This window comes from Lepidothrix coronata, unplaced genomic scaffold (assembly GCF_001604755.1).
Source record: "Lepidothrix coronata isolate B3197 unplaced genomic scaffold, Lepidothrix_coronata-1.0 Scaffold126, whole genome shotgun sequence".
Classification (NCBI taxonomy): domain Eukaryota; kingdom Metazoa; phylum Chordata; class Aves; order Passeriformes; family Pipridae; genus Lepidothrix; species Lepidothrix coronata.
In genome coordinates this window covers 1,235,941-1,258,414 of record NW_016690306.1, presented here as the reverse complement: position 1 = coordinate 1,258,414, position 22,474 = coordinate 1,235,941, and the positions used below count along the sequence as shown (strand labels likewise).

General features: G+C 40.3%; 1 protein-coding gene across 1 annotated transcript in view; it reads right to left on the bottom strand.

Annotated features, from left to right (window-relative positions):
* DEPTOR (DEP domain containing MTOR-interacting protein) overlaps positions 1-22,474 on the bottom strand; it is a 76,795-nt gene that overhangs the window by 27,380 nt on the left and 26,941 nt on the right. The window contains exons 3-7 of the mRNA XM_017826400.1: positions 22,288-22,466; positions 20,121-20,244; positions 14,542-14,720; positions 11,619-11,663; positions 9,888-10,257 (exon numbers count right to left, since the gene is read on the bottom strand). Coding sequence (XP_017681889.1) covers positions 9,888-10,257; positions 11,619-11,663; positions 14,542-14,720; positions 20,121-20,244; positions 22,288-22,466 — 897 coding nt within the window. The remainder of the gene's footprint in view (positions 1-9,887; positions 10,258-11,618; positions 11,664-14,541; positions 14,721-20,120; positions 20,245-22,287; positions 22,467-22,474) is intronic.

The following is a 22,474-nucleotide window of genomic DNA, read 5'->3' as shown; positions in this document are numbered from 1 at the left end:
ACTCTCAGTTGTCCCAGGGGAGTAGTGAGCTATTTTTCTTTGCTAACTTTTTAGTTGTTAGATATTGGGTCTTGGGATATCTATATATTTTAGTTTAGTTTTGTTCCCTTTTCTTTCCCCCTTCCCTTTCCCTTGTGAAATTGTATATAAGTGTAAATATATTTATATATCTCACTTTGGTTGTCTCTCTCTCGTTTCGGGTTTTTCTTAGTTTTTTTCTCCCTCTTTCTCCCTGAGGTTTGGGGGGGGGGGACTTCTGGTGGTAAGGTTTGGAGACTTGGCAGGGAGCCAGCTTCAAACCATATCACCTCCTACTGCAGATACTGAACTTCTGCCTTGCTCTTTGCTCTGCCCAACACATGAGGTCCAAAGGCAGCAAAGTCCAAGGTCCTACACAGGACTCAGAGCCTGGAGCCCTACTGGCTTGCCTTCCTTTCATCCCCATCCCCAACAGAGTCTTTCCTGCTCTCATCCCTTCTTAACACCTCCCTGTGTCTCAGCTTGCTCTCCATGGGCCCCACCGAACTATACCACACACATGACAACCTTGCAAAACAGGCTGTATTTAGACATAAACTGCCAGAATGTCATTTGATGCCTGTGAGCTGAAGAAATAACCTCAAAGAGGAAAAAGTCCAGTCACCTTCCCCAGGGATGCCAAGTCACCCAGACAATAAGGAAGACTCCAGTCGTAGACATGATTCTCAGGGCCCAGTCTTCTGTATGGATGCAGAAACTGCCATATGAGGTCAGATCATTTACCCACCTCGCAAAGCAGCATGTCTCTTGCCTGTCTGGATCACTGTCAGAGAGTCCACTGTCTGTACAAATGGACTTCTGCCTTTGGGACATAAAGAATAATCAAGACACAGGAACTTTCTGAACTGCACATGCTTGTGCCCAAACTGCCACACAGATCATCTGCCCCAGAGTCCTCCAGCATGGCATAGGCTGTAAGGCATCCCTTAGGATTCTGAAATGCAATGTTTTTTCATTAAGAAAATAGAAAGGTCATGCCAGTCAGCCAAGCTGCGATTTCTCAAGTACCATCTACACAAAAGACCCCTAACCCTAGATCACCTAGTTCTGTCAAAGATCTTTGGAAGAGCCAGGGCCGCTTGGCTTTTGTCTGCTTCACTTTCGTGCTGAAACTGTTGTGTCCCCAGATCAGCCACATGCATCCTCTGTAAGCAAAATGGCTTTGCTAGTCCAATTTAACATTGGAAGCAATTTGTTACTGTGTCCTGACCTGTTAATTATTGCAGGCACACGCTGCTGCTCTGCTCCTCATTTTGGATACATATAGTATACAGTACTATTGAACAATGCTTACTAATAGTCACTATTTTGGAAGAAGGGAAATAGAGGAGGAGAGATTTGGAAATTTGCCTACATCCCCAAAAGGATTTGCTATCAGAAGCAGAGTTAGTACGTAGGTGTTCACAGCTACACGTCTCATTTTAAGATCACTGACATAATAAGTAAAAGTAGCAATATCTAGCAATATCCTACCACATTATTAGGATAACCGAATTTAAATACAAAAAAACCCTTTTCTTTTTGAGGCCATCCTAATCTTAAAAAGGCAAATTCTACTTTTTCAGCACTACTGCGATTCATAATATTAAAAGACAGGACTAGTGTAGCCAGCCACTTGCAGTATAAGAAATATCAGTATGGTTTATGATTCAAGTTAAATATTATGACACTATGGTTTTTAAATAAAATTATTCTGTTGTTTGTGTCATTAACTGAAGTGCTCTGACAGTCCTCAGAAATTATGATAATCAGAGATCAACACACACTCATGCTGCAGACACCACAAAACATTCTGAAATTCAGGAATTACTGACCATGAACTAGATAAGGTAAACATTTTTATGTCAAGCTACTGAACATATTTTAGAATAACAATACTTGTTTTGACTGAAATATTGTAATATTTATATACTTGAAATAGCAAAGCTTAGGTTTTCCATTGAAGTAATTAATCTCTGCTGTTATCTATTTTAGTCCAAGAAAGGCTAATTTTTATACAATAAATGAATGCAAGTGGAAAAGGTAAGACCAGTGACTGGTGTGTTGGAGAATATTTTTGTATGCTTTTCACAGCAAAGGGTTTGCAGCCAGAATGCTTATGACAAGTAGCCTGTATACAGAATCTGGAGCACTCATTGACTTTCATAGTTTAATTCCTCATTTGTAAGGATAGTTCACATTTCATGTGAGAGTGATACAGCATCCTCAGTTTGAGCAAATAACGTGTTTGTAGCACCATGTAACTTTTTGCATATATAAGAAGAAGCTAAAAATATAAACAGGAGTAGTATAGCTCAAACAGCCTCCTTCTGCATACATCATCAAATAAAATCTCTCACCAAAATTATTACTGTGCCCCTTGGGGTTTTTTTTAGTCATCTGACTTATTCTTGATTTGTAATGAAATGTCCAGGCTGTGATTCTGACTAAGCATGAGTGTATCTGTAAGGGTGTGGAAAAAGGGATTTCCAGACCATGGGTCAGAAGAAAGAGACTGAGGAGGGGGCAGCAGACACAGATGTTGGCTGCCTCTGAAGCTCTCCTCAGGTGCAGTAGCTGACTTTCAGCAGGAGCCAGGAGAAGCTGCACATGCCCTTGTCCTTGATAAATCACAACTATGTGAGTGCCAGAAGCAGAGCACACACAGAAGGTTGGTTTTGTTGCGCTTAGTAGTTGCCAGGTGAGAGGTGCAGATGCAGGCACGGGTGCTCAGCTCAATTGCTTCAGCATCCCGTGTTTTGCTGCAAGCAGCAGATAAGAGTGGGAGTGAAAAACTTCTCCAAACTGATGGTAGAATGCTGAGAGAGTTCCACAGACTTTCTCAAGAGGGTTTCTTTAAAAGTACTTTAGAGGTTTTTACCTCTGGGTGTTGACTCAGATGCAGTAGCAGATAAACTTGTGGCACTTGACAAGGCTCTTGCTCCAGGTATCCATACCTCTCCTGGAAGCTGCTGCCCCCAAATAGGGATTGACCTAACTACTCCTGAATTAGTTCACTGCTCTTCATAATGCAGCATAGAAAAACAAACTGGCACACATTCCAATTTGTCTCAAACAGTCAGGCTGTGCCTGACCAGTGTCAGGACCTGTATTTGTACATTATGAGGGTGATGCAAAGAGCAAGGTGGGGTGACTTCATGTTTCTTGTTCCAGTTTAATTCACTGCTGTTCATGTGGCAACATGTCCGTGTTACAATGTGCACCCTTATGCAATAGAAAGAAATGTACCAAGGAGAGTAAAGTAAAACTGTGGTGACTTGGCAACCACCAAAATCATAAAAGTGCACAGGAGCATTTATGGTCCTGGAGGGAAAGGCACCAACACTAAGTCACAGTCACTGATATCAAACTGTGGAGGTACTGTCACAGCCCACCAGTCTAATCTCCCACATACACACACAGAACACAAAATTTCTCCCAGAAACCATGTTTAAAAACTATCTTTAAATCTTACAAAAATTTAGTTTACTTGCACCTTATAGCAGTCTGAAATGACCACTTTACTCTTCCCCTTATGAGCTCTTCAAGCCTTCAGTTACTTTCCCTGCCAGGCAATAATGATTTTACTCAATGCTGAATTTGTTCAACTTTAGCTGCTAATCCCTGGATTTTGTCACACCTTTATCAGAAAGTTACATAAGATCTGGTCGTAAATCTTTGCAAAGAAGTCTGTGAAGAAATGAAGCCAACTCTCAAACACATTTTTTATCAACTGAATAAATAACACCCCTTAAATTCTGACCTTTTTTTAGCCTTCCTTGAGTCCTCTTCAGAATTTCTTTATCTTTCCTAAAAATCCACTTACCAGAACTGCATGCCCACAGTTACAACCTCACTCCCCTTCTATTACTTGCTGTTGTCCTTTTTGTCCATCTCAGGCTCACAGTTACTACAACTGTAATGCACAAGTAGCATAAAATGGGAAATTTGTGTTCTGTATATCCTCTTTTCCCGCACAGCACTGCTTCACAGCAACAAGTAGAGCCTGTATTCTCATTTCCTGGGTGTATTGCCTTCTAGTTACACCATTAATTACACAAAAATACATCTCTTCTGGGGTAATGACTATTTAATTAATAGAGTTTACTGTCTCATCTGTCCCTAGAGTTTGAAAATTTCATTGGCAAGGATTTTATCTGGTCATTCCCCATTTACATTATTGTTAAGACGAGAAAAATCACAATATTTATTTTGGATCTTCTCTGATCAGGAGCACTTAATGTTGCAGCTTTGGTGCTTCTTGTGCCTGGCTGCTTCACAGTTTCTGTTTAGATACACAAAATATAAATAGCAACATCCATGCAAATCTTCTTTCAGCTTCTGATTCTGACATAAAATCCTAGGATCTGCTTGTAGCTCAAACAGGCTTTTCTTTTCCACTTTTTCAAGGAGGCTGATGCACAGCAGAGATAGAAATATTAGCTTTACATCGATTTCATAGAACTGAGGAGGCTTTAGAAAGTACAAAAGCCTGTTTTAATAAATGGTATGACTCATGCCTTAAAAATCAGGCCATTTTCATAACTGGCTTTTTCTCTAAATCCCTCCCACCACTTCAATTCCCCATGACTTTTAGCGCTGATAATCTGTGTACATCTCCACCGCAGTGATTAATGCTTTCTACCAGCTGAAAGCTGCAGTCCCCAGTAGGCCACATCCAGTGATGCACTCCAGCTGCTCTGCACGTCCCCAGAAACAGTGCTGTCACCAAGCAAGCTTGTGGCTGGAGCTGGGGAAAGGCTGTTCCATGTTGAGAGAGCAGTGAGAAGGAGATCAAAGTTCCCCAAGGAGCCAGATGAGCAGCTTTTCTCAAGAGAGCAGAGGACACACTGAAGTGTGTGCCTGTTTGTGTGAGAGTGTGCTTGTGCTGGGGTTAAGAGAAGGAGGTTATAAAAGCATGAACAGACTGTATCGAGTTTTCAGCATGGATATGTCATATCTTTCACCATTTAAAGACAAAGGCAGCACTGAATCTTTTCAGCAGCGCACAACACATTTCCAAGCCTTTCACTCCACAAGGCAGCAGATCCAGTCTATTCAGAAGTACACTTTATCCTTTTAATGAGGTAGTTTCCTCTATTAAAATTATGTGAAACCTAGTTCAAAGCTGCAAGAGATTATTTTGGACTTTCACTACTACTGGCTGCAATAGTCTGCACTTTCATATAGCAAGTCACAGATGACCATACCAGTTTTGACCTCTGGAGTGGCAGGATATTGCCCCTAAAGAGTTGATGTCATACCAAAAACAAATGCAGGATGATGAGACATACACTGGAGGGCTGCAGGGACTTACAGGGGCCTGCTGGGTTATCTGAATGAAGGCATTGCCTGAGCTGCTCCCACCAGAACCCAAAGTTGCTCAGGGAAGGGTCTGGCTCCTGCTCCATGTCATTTTGCTTCCTCACTCCCCTCTCCAAAGCAGAACCAGTGTTGAAAAGGGAAGGAAACAAATCAACACTATAAAATACTAGTTCCTTAAAAAAATGCCTCTCTCTGTGGATAGCACACAGTTTGCTGAGCCTGTCTCTTCTGCGCCTCAGGCCTTGGGCCAGTCCAGTTTTGATCCCTTGCCAGAGAAATGGTGGAAGTGTGTGTCCACTTTGCTTTCCACAGAGCAATGGCAAGTCCACAGGCTTGGCAAACACTGACCAGCTGCTGAGACCTGCCAGGGTGACGGCGCGGCTTTCAGCCAGCCCTGACTCAGCTCCATGTCTACACCTCTGCCACACAAACCTCCCACTCCTGCACCGTCCCTCATCCACTCCTGCCTTGCACTGACACACATGTGGGTGGAGGAGAGTCACTGGTACTTTATTCGCCACTGGACAATGCTTTTCCCATTCCTCTCAAAGCCTTCCTGTTTTTCTGCTAATCTGGCACAGCAAATGCATTTTAATAATGGCACCTATTCAGATTAGTTTCCTTTTACACACTGATGAATTCCACCTGCTTGGAGCTCCCACAAATCCAGGGAGAGAGACTACAGATGTTCAGTGAGCACAGTGCCCTGGGTCTTGGATTCCCAGCACCATATGAATACAACACTTGCATTTCCACCTTTTATGAATGTTGATATGCTACGCAGACTGTAGATAAGCCCACCTGTGAATGTATTCAGCTGGTGTGTTAAACTTTCAGCAGTGCAGCTGTACGAAATCGTATGTTTTCTCGTTTGGATTGCAAGGAGTTCACTTTGAACAGACAATGGATCTAAGCTTGAACTACTCTTGTTTCCACCAATCCTCTCATACAAAATTGCAAGACAGATCCCAGCCCTGAAATACAAAATCCAGAGAGCTGTTCCAGCTCATCCTAGTAAGGGTGAAGCCAATAACCATGTCCAGAAATAAGTAGGTCCTGGAACTGTAAGGAGGCCCAGAAAAAAACATTGTGCTATAATTAGGGAACCATGTTCTCTGAGCTGTTTCAATGAACTGTGGTATATTCACATGCACTGTCTTTAAAGCATCAAAATTACAATAGAAAAGTGTAAAAAGTTCCTTGGGAACTGAAATTCAGAGTATCCCACTCTTATTAAAGTGGTATGTTCTGCTCAGCACATTAACATTTCAGTTTGGCTGCCTTAAAATAGTTAAGCGGATAAGTGTTTCTATACACATTTTGTCTTTTTAGTCAGTTTGCCACCTATTTGAGATCTATTTTCAAATACATATTACCTGCTCTAGCATGAAAATCCAGTGTTGAATCACATGCATTTCAGCAGTCTTTTCAGTGTGTATATGAGGATTTATCATCTTCAATTTAGCAAGTTTACAGAACATAGCCAACAGCTTTTCTTTGCTTCCAAATAAAGTATGGAAAGTACAGTCTGTGGCAAGGAAAGCAGAAGATGAAAAGGCCCATCTGGGTATCTTTCTTTTTGTTGCAGCTGTTAAAAACTGAAACCCATTCTCTGTCAGAAAAATAGAATTCAGTAGTTAATAGGAAGAGAAGTCTTCGTATGTTATTTACATAAAACATAGAGCATGTGGCTCTTTCAAAAACAAAACCCATTCCTGCTGTAGATAAAGACAACTGTAAGAAGAGCACAACAAGAAGCTGACAGACAAAGAAGCTGGGAGATTATAAAATTACATATGAAGTTCTTATTCTTTGACTTTCCTACAAGGGCAAAATCATGAAAAATATGCAAAGTGGTCTCCAGATTTAGCACAAGCAGATGAATTACTGTGGGTGAGGTTACTGTTCTTATGTCTGGGAACTGCCAGGGAAGAACTGCCACTCAAACAACTGAGTGATTCTGCATGGTGTCAGCACAGGGGGAACTGGTCATATAATAAAAACAAAGTTGTGTTGCAGGACTTCAAAGACTAACTGAAGGCTTGTGATTTACTGAGATATAGCAAGGCATCACCTGTAAAAATGTGATGTGTAGTAATTTGCAGCACAATGAAATCTTGGATATATCCAACAGCTGATATGATCCAGGAGTGAGATCAACTAGAAAAATTATATTAAAAAATATATGTGTTAATTTTGGAGGAGAAAATCTATGAAAAATTAAGTCGAGGATTTATGTTATGGTTCAATGATACTTATAAATTGCTACATTCAGTTGGTATTTCCAAGAAAGGGGTTCCAAAGAGAAATCTTGAATTAACAAAGAAGTGGTATTTCACGTATATGGCAAGTTTTCACTTACAAAGTATGAAATATCAGCAGTTGGACATCTAAGGTAAATACTACAGCACATAGTTCATTATTTACGGCAATTATAGAAAAGAGGGAAAGCTTTTCAGCAAAAGCAAGAGAAATAATACTTTGTTAGATACTTAATCTACTTCCACAATTATAACGAACTTTCAGCTGCATCACGTGTCTTGATACTTAAAAGTTAATGCACTGATCATCTTCATAAAGGAAATGTTGCTGTATAAAGGTACAGAGTTCTTGCAAACAATAGGGAAAATTAAATATATGTATAGGACTTCTCTGCAGAGACATGGAGATAGCACGTGTCAATATTTACTGTTCTCACTAAGTCACTACAAAGTGTTTGTTTTCATCTCTGAAAGTCATTTGCTGATAAAAGATTAACTCTTGAGAGATTATAAACACCTGCTTCTGTGCTAAGCCAGCAGAACATGTGTCTGCCTTGAACACACCAGGCCTGGTCAAGTGCAATTACCTCAATAAAACTTATAAAGTTGAGGTGTTTTAGAGGAGGGTGGGGGCAGACGATACTGATATCATGCCTAAGACATCTTACTGCATATTTACTACCTGTTACACTCCAGATTTAAAGCCATAAGCTGCCCAGAATGGTTACATTTTATTTTAGACTTTTAAAAAGCCTTTTGGTTTGTTATAACCTCACATTTCCGTCTGGAGAAAACGTCACACATACACTTCTCTAAGAGAAATTCTTTTAACCTAGTGAGAAAAATTATATTTTGGCAAAAGGTTTTACAGGAGTAAAATACAACCAAGAAAAAATATTTCACTAAAGCACTCAGCACAAAGATGCATTCCACAGAATACACCTATTGCAAATAATCAATATATCATCTTCAGTAAAACACAATCCATTGGCTTTAAGTTACCCACGAGAGAGGGAAAAGAGTAAAAGAAGAAAACATTAAAAAGGTAAAGAATGAGAGAAAAAAGAGAGGTGAGAAAGGAAAGAAAAATGGTTATTGACAAGATTCGAGGATTCACATGGTGCAGACAGCAGGAGAAAAGAGCAAGTAAGAAAAGGAAAAACAGTTACCAACAAGATCTGATGGTTCACGTGGTTCAGGTTGCAGGAGAGAAGAGAGAGCAAGCTCAGGTGGAGTCTTGTGTATTTATACAGTTTGGTTTTCCCTCCCAGGCAGGATATCTGGCCAGTGCCTTCCAGGCCAGAGTGAGATGAGCTGTAGCCAGTCAAAGGCTGCAGGGGCATGGTATGGGCAGGCTACCAGGCAGGTTTGCCTTGACTGATAGCCTGGCTACACGGCCTTCAGTGATGCCACGTGCTCTCAGCAAGCCTCATTTGATAAGGTAGGCCTTACTGTGTACCTGCAGGTCTAGGCCCAGTCCATCCCCACATACACACAGCCACATGGACAGTGAGTTGGTTCTGACCCATAGCAATAATTCAGTGACATTCACATCCAGTATCTAACACTACCATCATAAAATCCTAGCGCTGATAAAATCATATAATCCTTTAGGTTAGAAAAGTTCTCTAAGATCATCAAGCTCAACCATTAACTCAGCACTGCCAAGTCCACCACGAAACCATGTCCCTAAGTGCGACATCTCCACATCTTCTAAACACCTCCAGGGGTGGTGACTCCAGCACTTCCCTGGGTAGCCTCTTCCAATGCTTGACAACCCTTTACATGAAGAAATTTTTCCCAGTATCCAACCTAAACTTCCCCTGGTGCAATCTGAGGCCTTTTCCTCTTGCCCTGTCGCTTGTTATCTGGGAGAACAGACCGATCCCCACCTGGCCACAGCCTCCTTTCAGGCAGTTGTAGAGAGTGATAAGGTACCCCCGAGCCTCCAGGCTGTACATTCCCAACTCCCTCAGCTGCTTCTCATCAGACTTGTGCTCCAGACCCTTCACCAGCTCCACTGCCCTTTTCTGGACACACTTCAGCACCTCAATATCCATCTTGTAGTGAGGGGCCTGGAACTGAACACACGATTGCAGGTGCGGCCTCACCACTGCCCAGGTCCTGCTGGTCACGCTATTTCCAATACAAGCCAGGATGCCACTGGCTTTCTTGGTCACATGGGCACACTGCTGGCTCATGTTCAGTCGCTGTTGACCAGCACCCACAGGGGCTTTCCCTGGGCAGCTTTCCTGCTACTGTTCCCCCAGCCTGTAGCATTGCCTGGGGTTGTTGTGATCCAAGCGCAGGACCTGGCACTTGGCCTTGCTGGATCTCATACCACTGGCCTCAGCCCATTGATCCAGCCTGTCCAGATCCGTTTGTAGAGTCTTCCTACCCTCCATCAGATCAACACTCCCAACCAACTTAGTGTCATCTGTGAACTCGCTGACATTGCCCTTGATACCCTCATCCAGATCACTGATAAAGATATTAAACAGGACTGGCTCTGATATTGAGCCCTGGGGAACACTCTGAGCTAGGCCATCCAGCCAGTTTTTTACCCACTGGAAAGTGCACATACCCACACAATGGGAACACAGTTTTTCCAGGAGACTGCTATGGGAAACACTGTCAAAGGCTTTACTGAAGTCTAGGTGGACCGCATATATCAAAGAAGATAGCTGCTAGCTTCATCTCCAAAAGAGACTTTTTCAGGAAAGCAAAGCCTTTTGAGAACTCATCACATCTATTCTGCTGGTCTCAGTCTGGGAATCTGCATCCCAACCCCCTGGAGTAGAGTGAACAGCCATACAAAACACTTCATGTTGAACCATGCTGTGGTCACTGCAGGGAAGGTGCTGGAGGGATGTCAGGAGGGAAATACCACCAAGCACATGGACTTGAGAGTCAGCAGCAGCTTGGAAAATAGCAAAGCAAAAGAGACAGAATGTGATCTAGCATGGGAAGATGAGTGCTGCTGCTCAGATCTGCATTTCTCACAGGCCCAATTAGTGGTACATGCCATAGGATCTGCAATAGAGGGCAACCACTGTGCATTTATACTCCACAATATATTGAAAAGTATTTCTAAATCTTATATGATTTGGTCACTGCCACAGAAACATGCAAGTATTCACCTTGCAACACGCAGGTGCTATCCTAAGAAAGCATAGGTTCCTCTTAACAGTATTAACCAGATTTTAAAATTGAAAGTATTTATCACTGGAGATTTCAGACTGTAAAAATTTCTGCAAGGCAGGTGGATGTTTCTCTATCCCCCAAGCTTCCAACGAGCCCTTGGAGGAGGACAGGAGTACTCAGTCTGTCATGTCAGTGGTGCTTTGCAGCTGGGGCTGCAATTGCAGGATAAGTTCTGCAGCAAATACCATAAGCAAGTATGAGCCAAAAATTATTTCAAAACCGGCTCTGCAGATATCCTCTTTCATCCTTGGACATCAGTATCTCTGTTTTCCAAACTGAGAAAGGGCTCTGACTGTGTGTATGCTCATGCTGACCTCTGCCTGCTCCCAGCCCATCCTTGTTTGGTCTGATCTAACCTGGAGCTGGCAGAGAACTTCCTTCTCCTCTTGCTGGCTGTGAATTTTGATCACAGTAGCTAATCTGTCCCACCATTTCCATATAAAGAAGAACTAAGATAGATCCAGTCTCCTGGAAGAAAGTTTTATCTGTTAATATTACCAAGTTCTACATACCTCACCATACTAGAAATGGGCTTTTCTACAGCTAAGAAATGTGTTCTGTGCACCTTTTGTCCCTGCCCTTATTGTATGTGCATCACCTTGTGTAAAATTCTTCCCCCAGTTTTTATTCCTGTATTCTGGATGAAGGCCGTCAGTGTTCACAAAAGCAGAGTAAACTACTGGCAATTACACTGCCAGCACAAGTCTTCAAGAAATATACAGTGCACAATTTCCTGGTACTTATATTTTTTTTATTCCATATTACCTGGGGGTACCAGTCCATAGGAAAGGACATCTGGGACCTATTTGCAAAAGTGGTGGTTTGTGGGTTCAATTTGTGTGCACCAGTGGGATTCTGGAAGGAAGCAATTCAGCACTTAAGTACATTTCATCGTTTTCATATATGGCAGGGGAAGTATAGGTAGTTACACAGGCCCAAAGAGATCAGAAAGATTACTTTTAAACTGAAACATTTTATACTTTTACAGCATTTATACAATTCCTCTTAAACCACTGCTTTCCTTTTTAAAATTATCATCAGTGTTTGTTTCCTGTGTGAAACCCGGTTTGTGTCTGGCCAATTAAAGAGAAGATAAATGTGTCAGGAAACTGTTTTGAATACAGTGCCTCAGCTGCAGAATACAGCTTCTCTGAGTAATTGAAATGAAAGTCAGCATCAGTAAAAATAAATTGCATAATTCAGTTGTGGCTGGAAAATTACTATTGAGATTGGCAACCTGATGCAACTATTTCTGTTACTTTCCATTGCATTAGGTAGGGTAATAAATACTTCATAAGAATAATATAGCAAGATTATTTTATTCCATATTGTATATATCAAACAATACAGCTAACAAAAGATTGCCTTTAGGGCAGGAAATGTTTTATTCTCCATTCCTGTTCAGTCAAGAGTCTTTCTGCTGGTTCTGCCAACAAGGATACCAATTAGTGTCAAGTAACATTTTGGTATTACTGATGAGAGACAAAATAAAGGAAGCATAATATGGTGAAATCAATTTACTGTATTAAGAGACAGAAGGATATCTGTCTTGTTTTTAAATTGGATCTAGAACTCAGTAAGATGGGTGGGAGGGTGTTGGGGAGAGAATACCGCTCCTGCCATTTCACAGTTTATACGCCCAATTCTGTACTGGGAGTTTCCATTTCGAGCTCCCTTTTTAGAGGAAGTCAGCATTACATGAACCTTCAAAACACACAGATCATATCCAGTTACTAAGCTGAACCCCCAAAACAGCTCTGTGTTAATTCTGCTAGTACTTTCATCAATATTCCTAACACTATCTAGACAACTTGTTGCAGTGAAATCCAGAGAAGAATGAAATCTCCTGTTTAGGAGTGTGCAAAAAGCATAAAGATAAATCTCATAAATCTCATAAATCTCATAAAGATAAATCTCAAGAACATAATTCAATTTTACTTTACTTCCAGTTTCCCTCTCAAATCAGTGTGAAATTCCCCACTGAGTTACCTTAGTCCCAATAAAAGCTGAGTGAGGAAGGTGCCAGTGCCTTGGAGTGATACCCTGCTATTGACAAGTGAGAAGGCCACTTCCTCAGCAATCAACCAATTCCCAGAGCTGTGCCTTTACTTCATGAGGTTCAAATCTCTTTCTAAAAGGGTGCTTTACACATGCTCTTGACTACTAGAAGAGGATGGGCAGGGGATAACTCTGCAGAAGTGGCAAAGATTTGAGTAGCAAAGTAAACCCAGCTTTGCACTAAATGTCAAGTCCTGACTTTATTTCCTCTGCAAAAATATAAATATCTGCACAAATATCACTTTTCGCTTTGGTTTTTTGTTTGTTTGTTTTTTGTTTTGGGGTTTTGTTTGTTTGGTTTTTGTTTTGGGTTTTTGTTTGTTTGGGGGTTTTTTTGGTTGGTTGGTTGTTTTTTTTGGTTTTTTTGAGGTTTTTTTAAGGAAAGTTTACCACATACGTAATATACAGAAAATGCTCACGTAAAAATAGGAATGAAATCATTGTTGCTGTAAAGAGGAGGGGTGGCATACCTTTCCTGTCCATCAAGCTCCAAGCAGCTGGCACCCTATAAATCATAGGAAGCACAGGAGTAATTATAGAACTGAAAGCTAATTATTGTAAATATTCAGAAGTAGCTCCTAGTAATTGCAAGTTAATGTGAGCATGATTACAACCATGACAGAACTGCACACGTCATTTACACTCCTGTTTTTCTCTATTCATTAAAACTACATTTTCTCACAAAGGAACAAGCAACCTAGGCAACCTACCACCTTTTATACTAACAACCTGTTAATATTGTCAATTTTTTGTTCTCTGTCAGAATTAGAGTTGATGTGACAACCCTCAGAACACCAGGATCTGATTACTTTCCCGTTGGGCACCAAACAATGTAGATTCTGCCAGCTTGATCTGTCATCTCCTGGCACCCTTTCATTGCTCCCAGAGGCACTGCAACACATTTATGGTGGGAAATGCCCAGGGCAACTTTCACTGAGAGCAGATGATGGCAACATGTAAAATGGGGTTTAGTGTCAGGGGTGTTCATGTCTTCACCCTTGGGGCATTATAGAGAGAAAACTCTGTCTCCTCCACCCTTAATGGAAGGAGCTTCTTGAGGAAGATGCATCCGCCAGACACATTGTGCTGGACCATGAAGAAATATTTGATTCCTGTCTCAAAGAAGTTATATGGGCAAGACAAATACAATAATACTTCAACCAAAAGATATCCTCTTTCTTGCACGAACATACTAGAACAACTCTGCCACATGACCAAGAGAGAAAGTTGCTTTTCTGGCATCAGATTGTGCTCTGCTCTTGTCTTCAAACAGGGAAATATACAGAACCTCAAATTTTTATTCTGCATAGAGAACTTAGTTTATTTATGGCTCTAATCCCTATTTGATCCTTACAAAGCTATTTACCTCAATTATAAATATTGCTGATAGCAAGTTCTACAAGTTAATTACCACAAGTGTAGAAGAATTGATTTTCATCCACATCCTTATGTTGTTATTATACAATCTCAAATTCTAGCTGTATTCTGCATTTGAGGCAGAATTTTCTGAATTAATACAATGAGCTTTCAAAAAATCCGCCTTTTACCCAGACTCCTATCTGAAATCATTTAGAACATACTATGATCAAGAAGACAAGGGCCTCTCCACTTGATTTGACCAGAAGAAAGTGCTACAGTAAGTGCAGCTTTTACTACTTGGCAGTAAATTTCTCACCATGCTGTATAATTCCGTGCTCCAAAAGCCTGCGGCCGAGCTGCTCTGCTTCAGTTCGTGTCGTGGCCTCTCCTTCCTGGATCAGCCAGTCAAGGAATTCTGATGCTACAAATGTCCGTTCATACTTGACTCCTTCCTCTTCCCTGGCTTGCAGAAGGGTGTTTTCAGAACTCATCAGCCTGGTATTGGGGGGGGGGAAATTGGTATGGAAAACAGTTCTTGAGAAAAGCAATTTAAGATGTATTCTGGCAAATCTCACTGATACTAAGCAAACATATATGAAGTTTTCACTGACTTACTCAATTGCTCCTCAAGCTATCAATTTATAACTGCTTAGTCAAAAAATTTAGGCTATATATCCCTGTGTGAAGTCACTGTTTTCTTGTGTTTTCACCTAAAAGAAAATTAGATTTTTAAGTTTCACATGTCCCTCAGTTAGTCCTCCAGGTTCTCTAAAAGTTACTGTATAATCAACTTTGAAAAAAAATTATCTTAAAAGCACTAGAATGTGACTAATGTGTTCAAAGCTTCCTAATTAATATTTACACTTACCAGGACTATGCCCCGAAGTCATTTAAGTGAATCTGAAAACTCTCCCCATAAGCTCTAAAACAGCTGCAGAAAAATTCAAGAGGAGGAAAAATAGTTCTGTGGTTTGGGTGGCTGATAAATATTGGGCGTACAACATTTACATGGAGCTGTAGTCAGTGAGCTACACACCTGAACACATTTTAACATCTGAGGCTCAGAGTCTCTGCACCTCAGCTGACTCTGTGTAACACCAGAGCTCAGAGGAACACCATGAGATGTCTCTAAATCCCCTAGCAATTGGCACGTACATAGCTGAAGGATATACTAATAAAATTCTTCTCTATTCAAGTTATCTGTGCAAACGACACACTATTAAAAAAAAAAAGGAAGAAAAAAGCCTATTAATGCAAAAGTCAGGTTGAAAGTCTGAAAGAGAAGACAGTTTGAAAGAAAAAATGAGAATTGTTTCCTTTTAACACAGAATTCCACTTTGTTTTGTTTTGTTGAAAGACTGAGCACCATAGCATCCTTAGTTACCAATCTGATTTTTCTTCATAATTATTTTACTTATTATAGGCTAATAATAAGACTAGTGGTAAGACTTTCAGAGTAACAGCTCAGAAATGGAATGGTTATTTTTTTCATGTAAGACTAATAGGTCCCCTCTCTTCACCAACTATTTTGAAATTAAGGGCACAACTAAAGTACAACAAGCATATTCTGGAAGTGCTTAATCTTTGACCTTCTGATAAAGGAATTGAAATTCATGTAAATCCATACATGGGCCATCTGCTTCTTAAACTGCCAGCATGTCCAGGGATTACAGAATATAACCTCACCTCCTTTGGGAAGCATCAGAAAAATCTGTGCCATAAGAAAACAGAGAGAAATTTCATTTGAAATTACAGTGAATAGGTTTGACTGGATCCAGCATCTGTTATTTCACCTGAAATATTTCTTCTCTTGACTTTAACCAGCACTAACCTGAAGCCTGAATTAACTGGATCTGACCACCAGGTAGCAGATCATCAAACCAGGCAAAGGCTACTCAGCCACAGCTGTTTGTCAGTGGCAGCACAATGAGCTGCTCATTTAGACGTTGATGTGTCATTGCCAGCAGCTCTGAGCTGAGTAAGAACTAAGAAAGTCAAAATTAGCTGAAGTCAGGGATGAGGTCAAAAGCAAGAGTATGAGCCATAGGGGACAAGGTATTGACTCCAGCACCTTATTTTTTAATATTTTGATTTACAAGCATCTGCATGCAAGGCAACATTTTGTCCCACATTTTGCATATCTAATACAGACCTAATACGCTCCAAGAGAGTATCTTTAAATGTGTCTTGTTCACCAGGCTTTTTCCCTCCCATTAAAAAATGCAAACCGAAAGCTTGTGTCTTTTTGTACCATCTGCTGCATGGTTACCCATAACTGGTTACCCAGGCTCTGCAGGCACCAAATAAAAAATCCTCAGGATTATGTTAATTGTTCTTTGATGAGTCTGTAATTAGTTGACCAGCTCATTGAAGCTGCAGATAGAGAGGTCCTTGAAAAAGCAATGCTAATTTTTAGAGCTTTACAGACCCACAAAAGAAATCTGGAGAAATATCAAGTGGAAAAAAGCTCAGTTTGACATTTCACACGCTTCTGCATGGGCCCAGAATAGCTGCAAAGGATTCGGACTTGTGAGCAAACAGACACGACAAATTGCCAGTTTAACAAACCCAGACACAGCAATCCATAGACTTACATGGCTCACTGAAGTAAATCACTGTAACTCCATGGCTGTCAACAAAGCTGTACCAATTTACATCAGTCAAAAACCTGGCCTTTCATTAGCCAGAGATGGAAACTGCCTCTTACTCTTCCATTTTTAACTTGTTTCAAGAAAACATGAGGCTATTCATGTCAAAACATATTACTTACTAAAACTGGTGTTATCCTACACTGGAATGTATTTAGTCAAACACTGAAATTCAAACTCCTTTCAGAAGAAATCTTTAATCTTGTTTTATCAAAATAACTGCACTAGAGGATAAATGTGACTTAACTGCTCATGAGTTAAAATGAAAGTGATTCAAAGAATGCAGTCTCAAAATTATCTGAAAGATTTCCTGAAATTAAAACCATAAATCTGCATTTCTTTCACTATGAAATCTGGTTGAAAAAACTCAGTGGTTGTCAGCATCATGAAATGAGTGACAGCTCCTAAACCCTAAACTGCACCAGAAACAACATCTTGTGTGCCTGACCAAAACCTACTGAGAATTGTAAACATACAAACAGGATATCTGCACAACTTTTTTTTTGTTTTTCTTTTTTTTTTTTTTAAGCTACGCAATGTCTGTGCTGGATTTATTTAAGATTTGCAGGGAGGGTTTTGTTGAACAGGAAACATGTTTATCTCATTCAATCTATCTGGTCAGTCCTGTAGAGCTTGAAAACTGATACCAATCTCAGACCTAATAAACTGTTCAACAATTTCAGACAAGACTGTAGGAAATCCAGTGGGTTTCATGTCTAGTTATGAACTTGAACCTCAAAACATGTTCACAGAAAGGTTACCAAAGTTTGCAATGATGTGTAGGGAATCTGAACTGATTTATGATTTCCAGTGAAAATGAAGGGACAATATAATCAGAGACTGATTTAAAATCCTCTAATCATGTGGGTACAGCCACCGAACATGTCCACAGCAGGTGAAGGTGGTAACGCCACAAGAAAGGAGAATCCAGGTTACGAGGAGCTTTGTGGTCATGCAGAAGAGAGACAGGAAAGACAGGGAAAGGGAGCTCCTCAGCATTTGGACAGTCCTTATGTTCCCATCTCCCAGGGCAGAGAACAAGGCTTTTACTCAAAACAACTGTCTGAATGCAGGGAACCTGTCTAATCCATCCATTCCTCTTCCCATGCAACAACTTTCTGATCCTCCTAAAGCATTTTGTTCATTTTACTCACTGAGGGTACAAATCTGCATGGGCTGGTATTGGGTAACGTGTCTGCAATTTTGGCAAGCACAAACTACACTGGCTTCTGAACGCAGCAGTACTCCAGCCCTAATGCAGAGAGTGGAGAAGAAACAGTATTATAATGTCTATCTAAAACTATCAAAGCCTAGTGAAGGTCAGCAACATCTACAAAATTAGACACAGATTTCCAAAATGTGTTGGATTAGGACAGATATCCCTTGGTATAGTTGCATTTTTCTTGCAATTAGGCCCACAGGCATTTTGATAAACAAGCTGAATATGCTGGTAAGTGACTTCATGTTTGTGCATGAGTACTTTCCTCCAGTTGTTGCCATTTAGTAATTATTTTAATTCCACTGAATTAATATTTTCTTTCTCAGCACTATCAGCAAATGGATACAATGGATATATTACCATCCACACATTTCACTGCAGAACTCTTTCTGTAGTAGTCTGACTTTCAGCATTAGATTTTGAGTTTAAAATGTATCCAATGAAACTGTGAAGGTGTTGTTAATAAGTGTGCATGGACAAAGGAACTAAATAAAATCTGAAATCTCTGCACACTAGATTTGCTAAAATAAACAAAGTGAAGCCCAGATAGGTATGCCTTCTTATCTCCCATGAATATAAAATATTTCCGATGATCCATGGAGAATTTTGATTAGCTTTGACTGTCACCAGCTGATTTTGAAATGCCAGGTATTTTTAATCTATACTATATTTAGCACTCAGGGATGGTTTTAAAAGTTTCTGAACCCTTCAGATACGTTGCCTAGGAGCAGCCACCTTGTGAGGATGCTGCTATATTTAGATACAGATGCTGTTTTTGGCATTAACTCCTTTTCTAAGACGGGAACAATCTCTACAGTGAGGAACATTTTTCTGCTAGTACCATGTTGGACAAACTGGACACTAGACATGGGTTTGGGGATAGTTCTCCATGCAGAGAAATGGTGATGGAAGCAGATACTGGTAGAACAGAGTTCTTTGTGTCATGGTTCCTTTCATGCAGAAGACTGGAATCAGCCTCACCAACAAAAAATTATTTTTCTCATGGAAGAATGGAAATAGAAATACAGACAAAAAAAACCACTGTAGACAGTCTAATCAGCTTTTTATAGTACGGGTCAGGCTTGTAGGCATTGCATATTACAGAGTCTAAAGGAGCAAATGCTGTGCTTAGTAAGGCACAGAAGACTTTGGAGGAGGCTGATTCAATCCATCTGTTCCAGTGCATCGAACAGAGGATTTTTTTCAGTGGTGCATTTTTTTATGTCTTATACAATTTATTATTTTTTTTACTTTAAATAGTCACAGTCACTGTATCTCCGGAAATGTTATATGATAGAGGCAACAAAAGGAGTGGTATTTACAACTACTTGTTTATATTTTGATTTCATTGCTCTTTCACCAAAGTGATCTTCACAGGCAGCTAACCTTGAAAATAATGTTTATTATCACCTTTTAAACTTGGGAGTTTCCTGAGTGTTTTCTTTCAAGAGGGAAACAAATTTTCTCTGGTGAGAAAACACAGCATCTCTCCTGACTGCTGCAGGCTTCTGCTCCAAGCAAGCAGGAGAGTGGGTGGTATTCAGTCTAGAGCAATACTTCAAGCTTTTTGGTAAATAACACATCACAACTTTTGAATTAATTTGTAGCATATGCCAACATGCATTTTATTCTCTCTGCTTGAAAGTCAAAATCTCCACATCCTGAATAAAAATGTCATTATGAAGTCTGGTTAAACTATCTAGTTATTTAATGAAGTAATCCAGTGGGATATTCAGTATCTACACATAATAATCTGTTTCAAGTCATAATTAGATGCCTTTTTTTTTTAAACTACTTTTAATATAACTTTTGGGATGTAGAAACTTTGTATACTGGAACACTAAAGATTAATTTCACTTACAATTTAAAATATACCTCTTTATGAAGCTGTAGATATGGTGTCTACACAGATAAGTAGCTGCTTGCTCCATGTATTTTGATGTACTAATGCTTTAGGAATTATGATTATGCTTTCACATGACAAATCATCCTTTAGTAATTACTTTTACAGAATAGATTTCAACATACTTTTCGTACAGTCTTTGTCCTCTCATGAACACCTTCACCTCATTGTCCAGTGGAAACGTCCCGTCATCTTTTCTGAAGCGGTAGAACAGTTTGACATCCTTGAATTCTTTATGCTCATCACAGACTGAAACATAAAATAATTAAATAAAAAAACAATCACATATATGTTGAGGAGTTAAGGATCCATTTACCAGGTACCGCTGCTGAACTTCAAAGCAAGCACATATAGAGTCTAACCCCCTCTATTTCTGAGCTAACAACTTTGCTCTGTTCTAATAACCAGTGAAAGGCTGGAGAAAACTTTCAGACAGGTAACCAAATTTCAAGATGAGGGAGGTAAGTGTTTGTCAGTTTTGTGAGTATTGCTGCAAAGATAAAGAACAAAAAAGCATCCATCTGCTACGTACTCAGAACACCTCTTGTTGAAAACAGTCTGTTAGCTTCTTTGTTTAAAAGGCCGCCAGTTTAAAATGCCCAATAATTTAAGGTTTGTCAAACTTCTTAAAGTTATTAGTATCAGTTAGCAATGCTGTAGGAAACCTGAGACTCACTAAAGAAAATCAAAGTCAAAGTTAAAATCAAAGTTAAAGTTAAAATCAAAGCCTTCTCCCTCTTCAAATTGTCTGAATTGCTCTGCCATGCCAGCTAGCAAATGGTAGGTACGATAAGGAGCACACTGGGAAATGCCAAATTAGGTTTGTAAGACAGCAGCTGATGATGGACTCTTGTAAATGCAGAACAGAGTCCCATCAAGGGCATAAACTGATGGGAGCCATCCCAAGCAAACTGCTCCTAACAGAGTTGTCAGCCTATATACATAGGGTACATTCTGCACCACAGAAGCAGAAACTGGTACCTCTTTCACTTGATATGGGAGCTGAAGCATCCTGCAGAACCTGATTGAACCTCCCTGAATTTGCCTACCCTAGCTCACTTTCTAAACTATTTTATTAGAGTGCAATATACGAAAATTTTCAAGAAACAGCTGTTCCATGTGTAATATATACACACACATATATATGAAATTCATGTGGAAGCTACAATGTGCAATTGGATCCTGTGGTAGAAAACACTTTGAGGTTGTTAGAGCTTTAAACAAGCATTCAGCAATAAAGTCTCTATTGCTCAATTAAATTAAGTCACTCAGGCATCCACGCAACTCTTCACTGACATTTTCTCAATAGAGGATTAAGTAGTCAGATTTGAATACCCTATAATTACTTTATTCTTTAACTATCTACCATGAGTTCCAGTTTCCATAACTACACAGAATTTTCATTTAATAGCCAAGCAGAAGCTGTAGAAGTGGCAGTCATTCAATACGTGCATTTCTGACTCTAATTAAGGTGTTGTTAATGTACTGCAGATAGCAGCAGCATTGCTGTACATACAATGACCTCTGCATAAAGTCAGCATTTGTTTGTTCGCAGTCACTCAGTTTTCTCTTTAAAAAGAAACAAACGGTACATTTGCCTTTTTGATATGGGTAATACTATAGGCTTGAAATCGAGGCCTTGGGTCTTCTTCGCTTGTGTGCTTCCCAGCCTTTCTGTGCCCCAAAAGGCAACTAAATGCTACCATTGAATTGGAAGTCTCCTTTTCATCAGCATAAATTGTTATTCAAGAAGCTGAAAGGAACAGATCTCAAATAGACAACAAGTTTAGGAGAAAATTAATCAGGGCACAGCCGGACCGCTAACTTCTTGCAGCTGTACCAGCACTAATGTTTGCACAGCTGGTGTGAGGAACAGGGACAGGGAACTAATCCACGTGAGAAAAATGATCTTTTTTTTGCTGGCTGATTTTTCAGATGGGTTTTTCAGCTGGAGAGCTGTGCTCTTCGGAGCAGGGAAGTGAGGGTAGCAGGTAGAGGGGTGGGGCACAATCCAGCTGGGGCTGCTCTGGAGGCAGGGAAGCAGTATCACAGTCTCCAGTATCTTACCCTGCTACCTTGGGTCACTCCACACCTCTTCAGCCTCTCATGTCCTTCAGGACACAGGGGACCTTGCACATCAGCACAGTCCAAGGGAGGTGCTCTATTTCTGGCAGGGAAAGAATCCTACCTGTCCTATACTCAGTTGAAGAGCAGGAGTGGGATTTCCCTTTGTTTCACAAACACTCAATAAAATTTAGCTTAGAACTTTTTAGCAGCTGATATTGCACTCACCATGGTGGATAATGCTGTGATCCAGTAATTTCTGCACCAGTTTAATGGCTGTCTCTCTGTCAGAGGCCTCTTTGTGGTCAATCAGCCAGTCGATCAGCTCTTTGGCAACGAAGCAGTTCGGGTACGTTTTGAGGTGGTGCCGCCGATCTTTAATGACCTTTTCTTCATGCAGTCGGAGCCTGGGGGT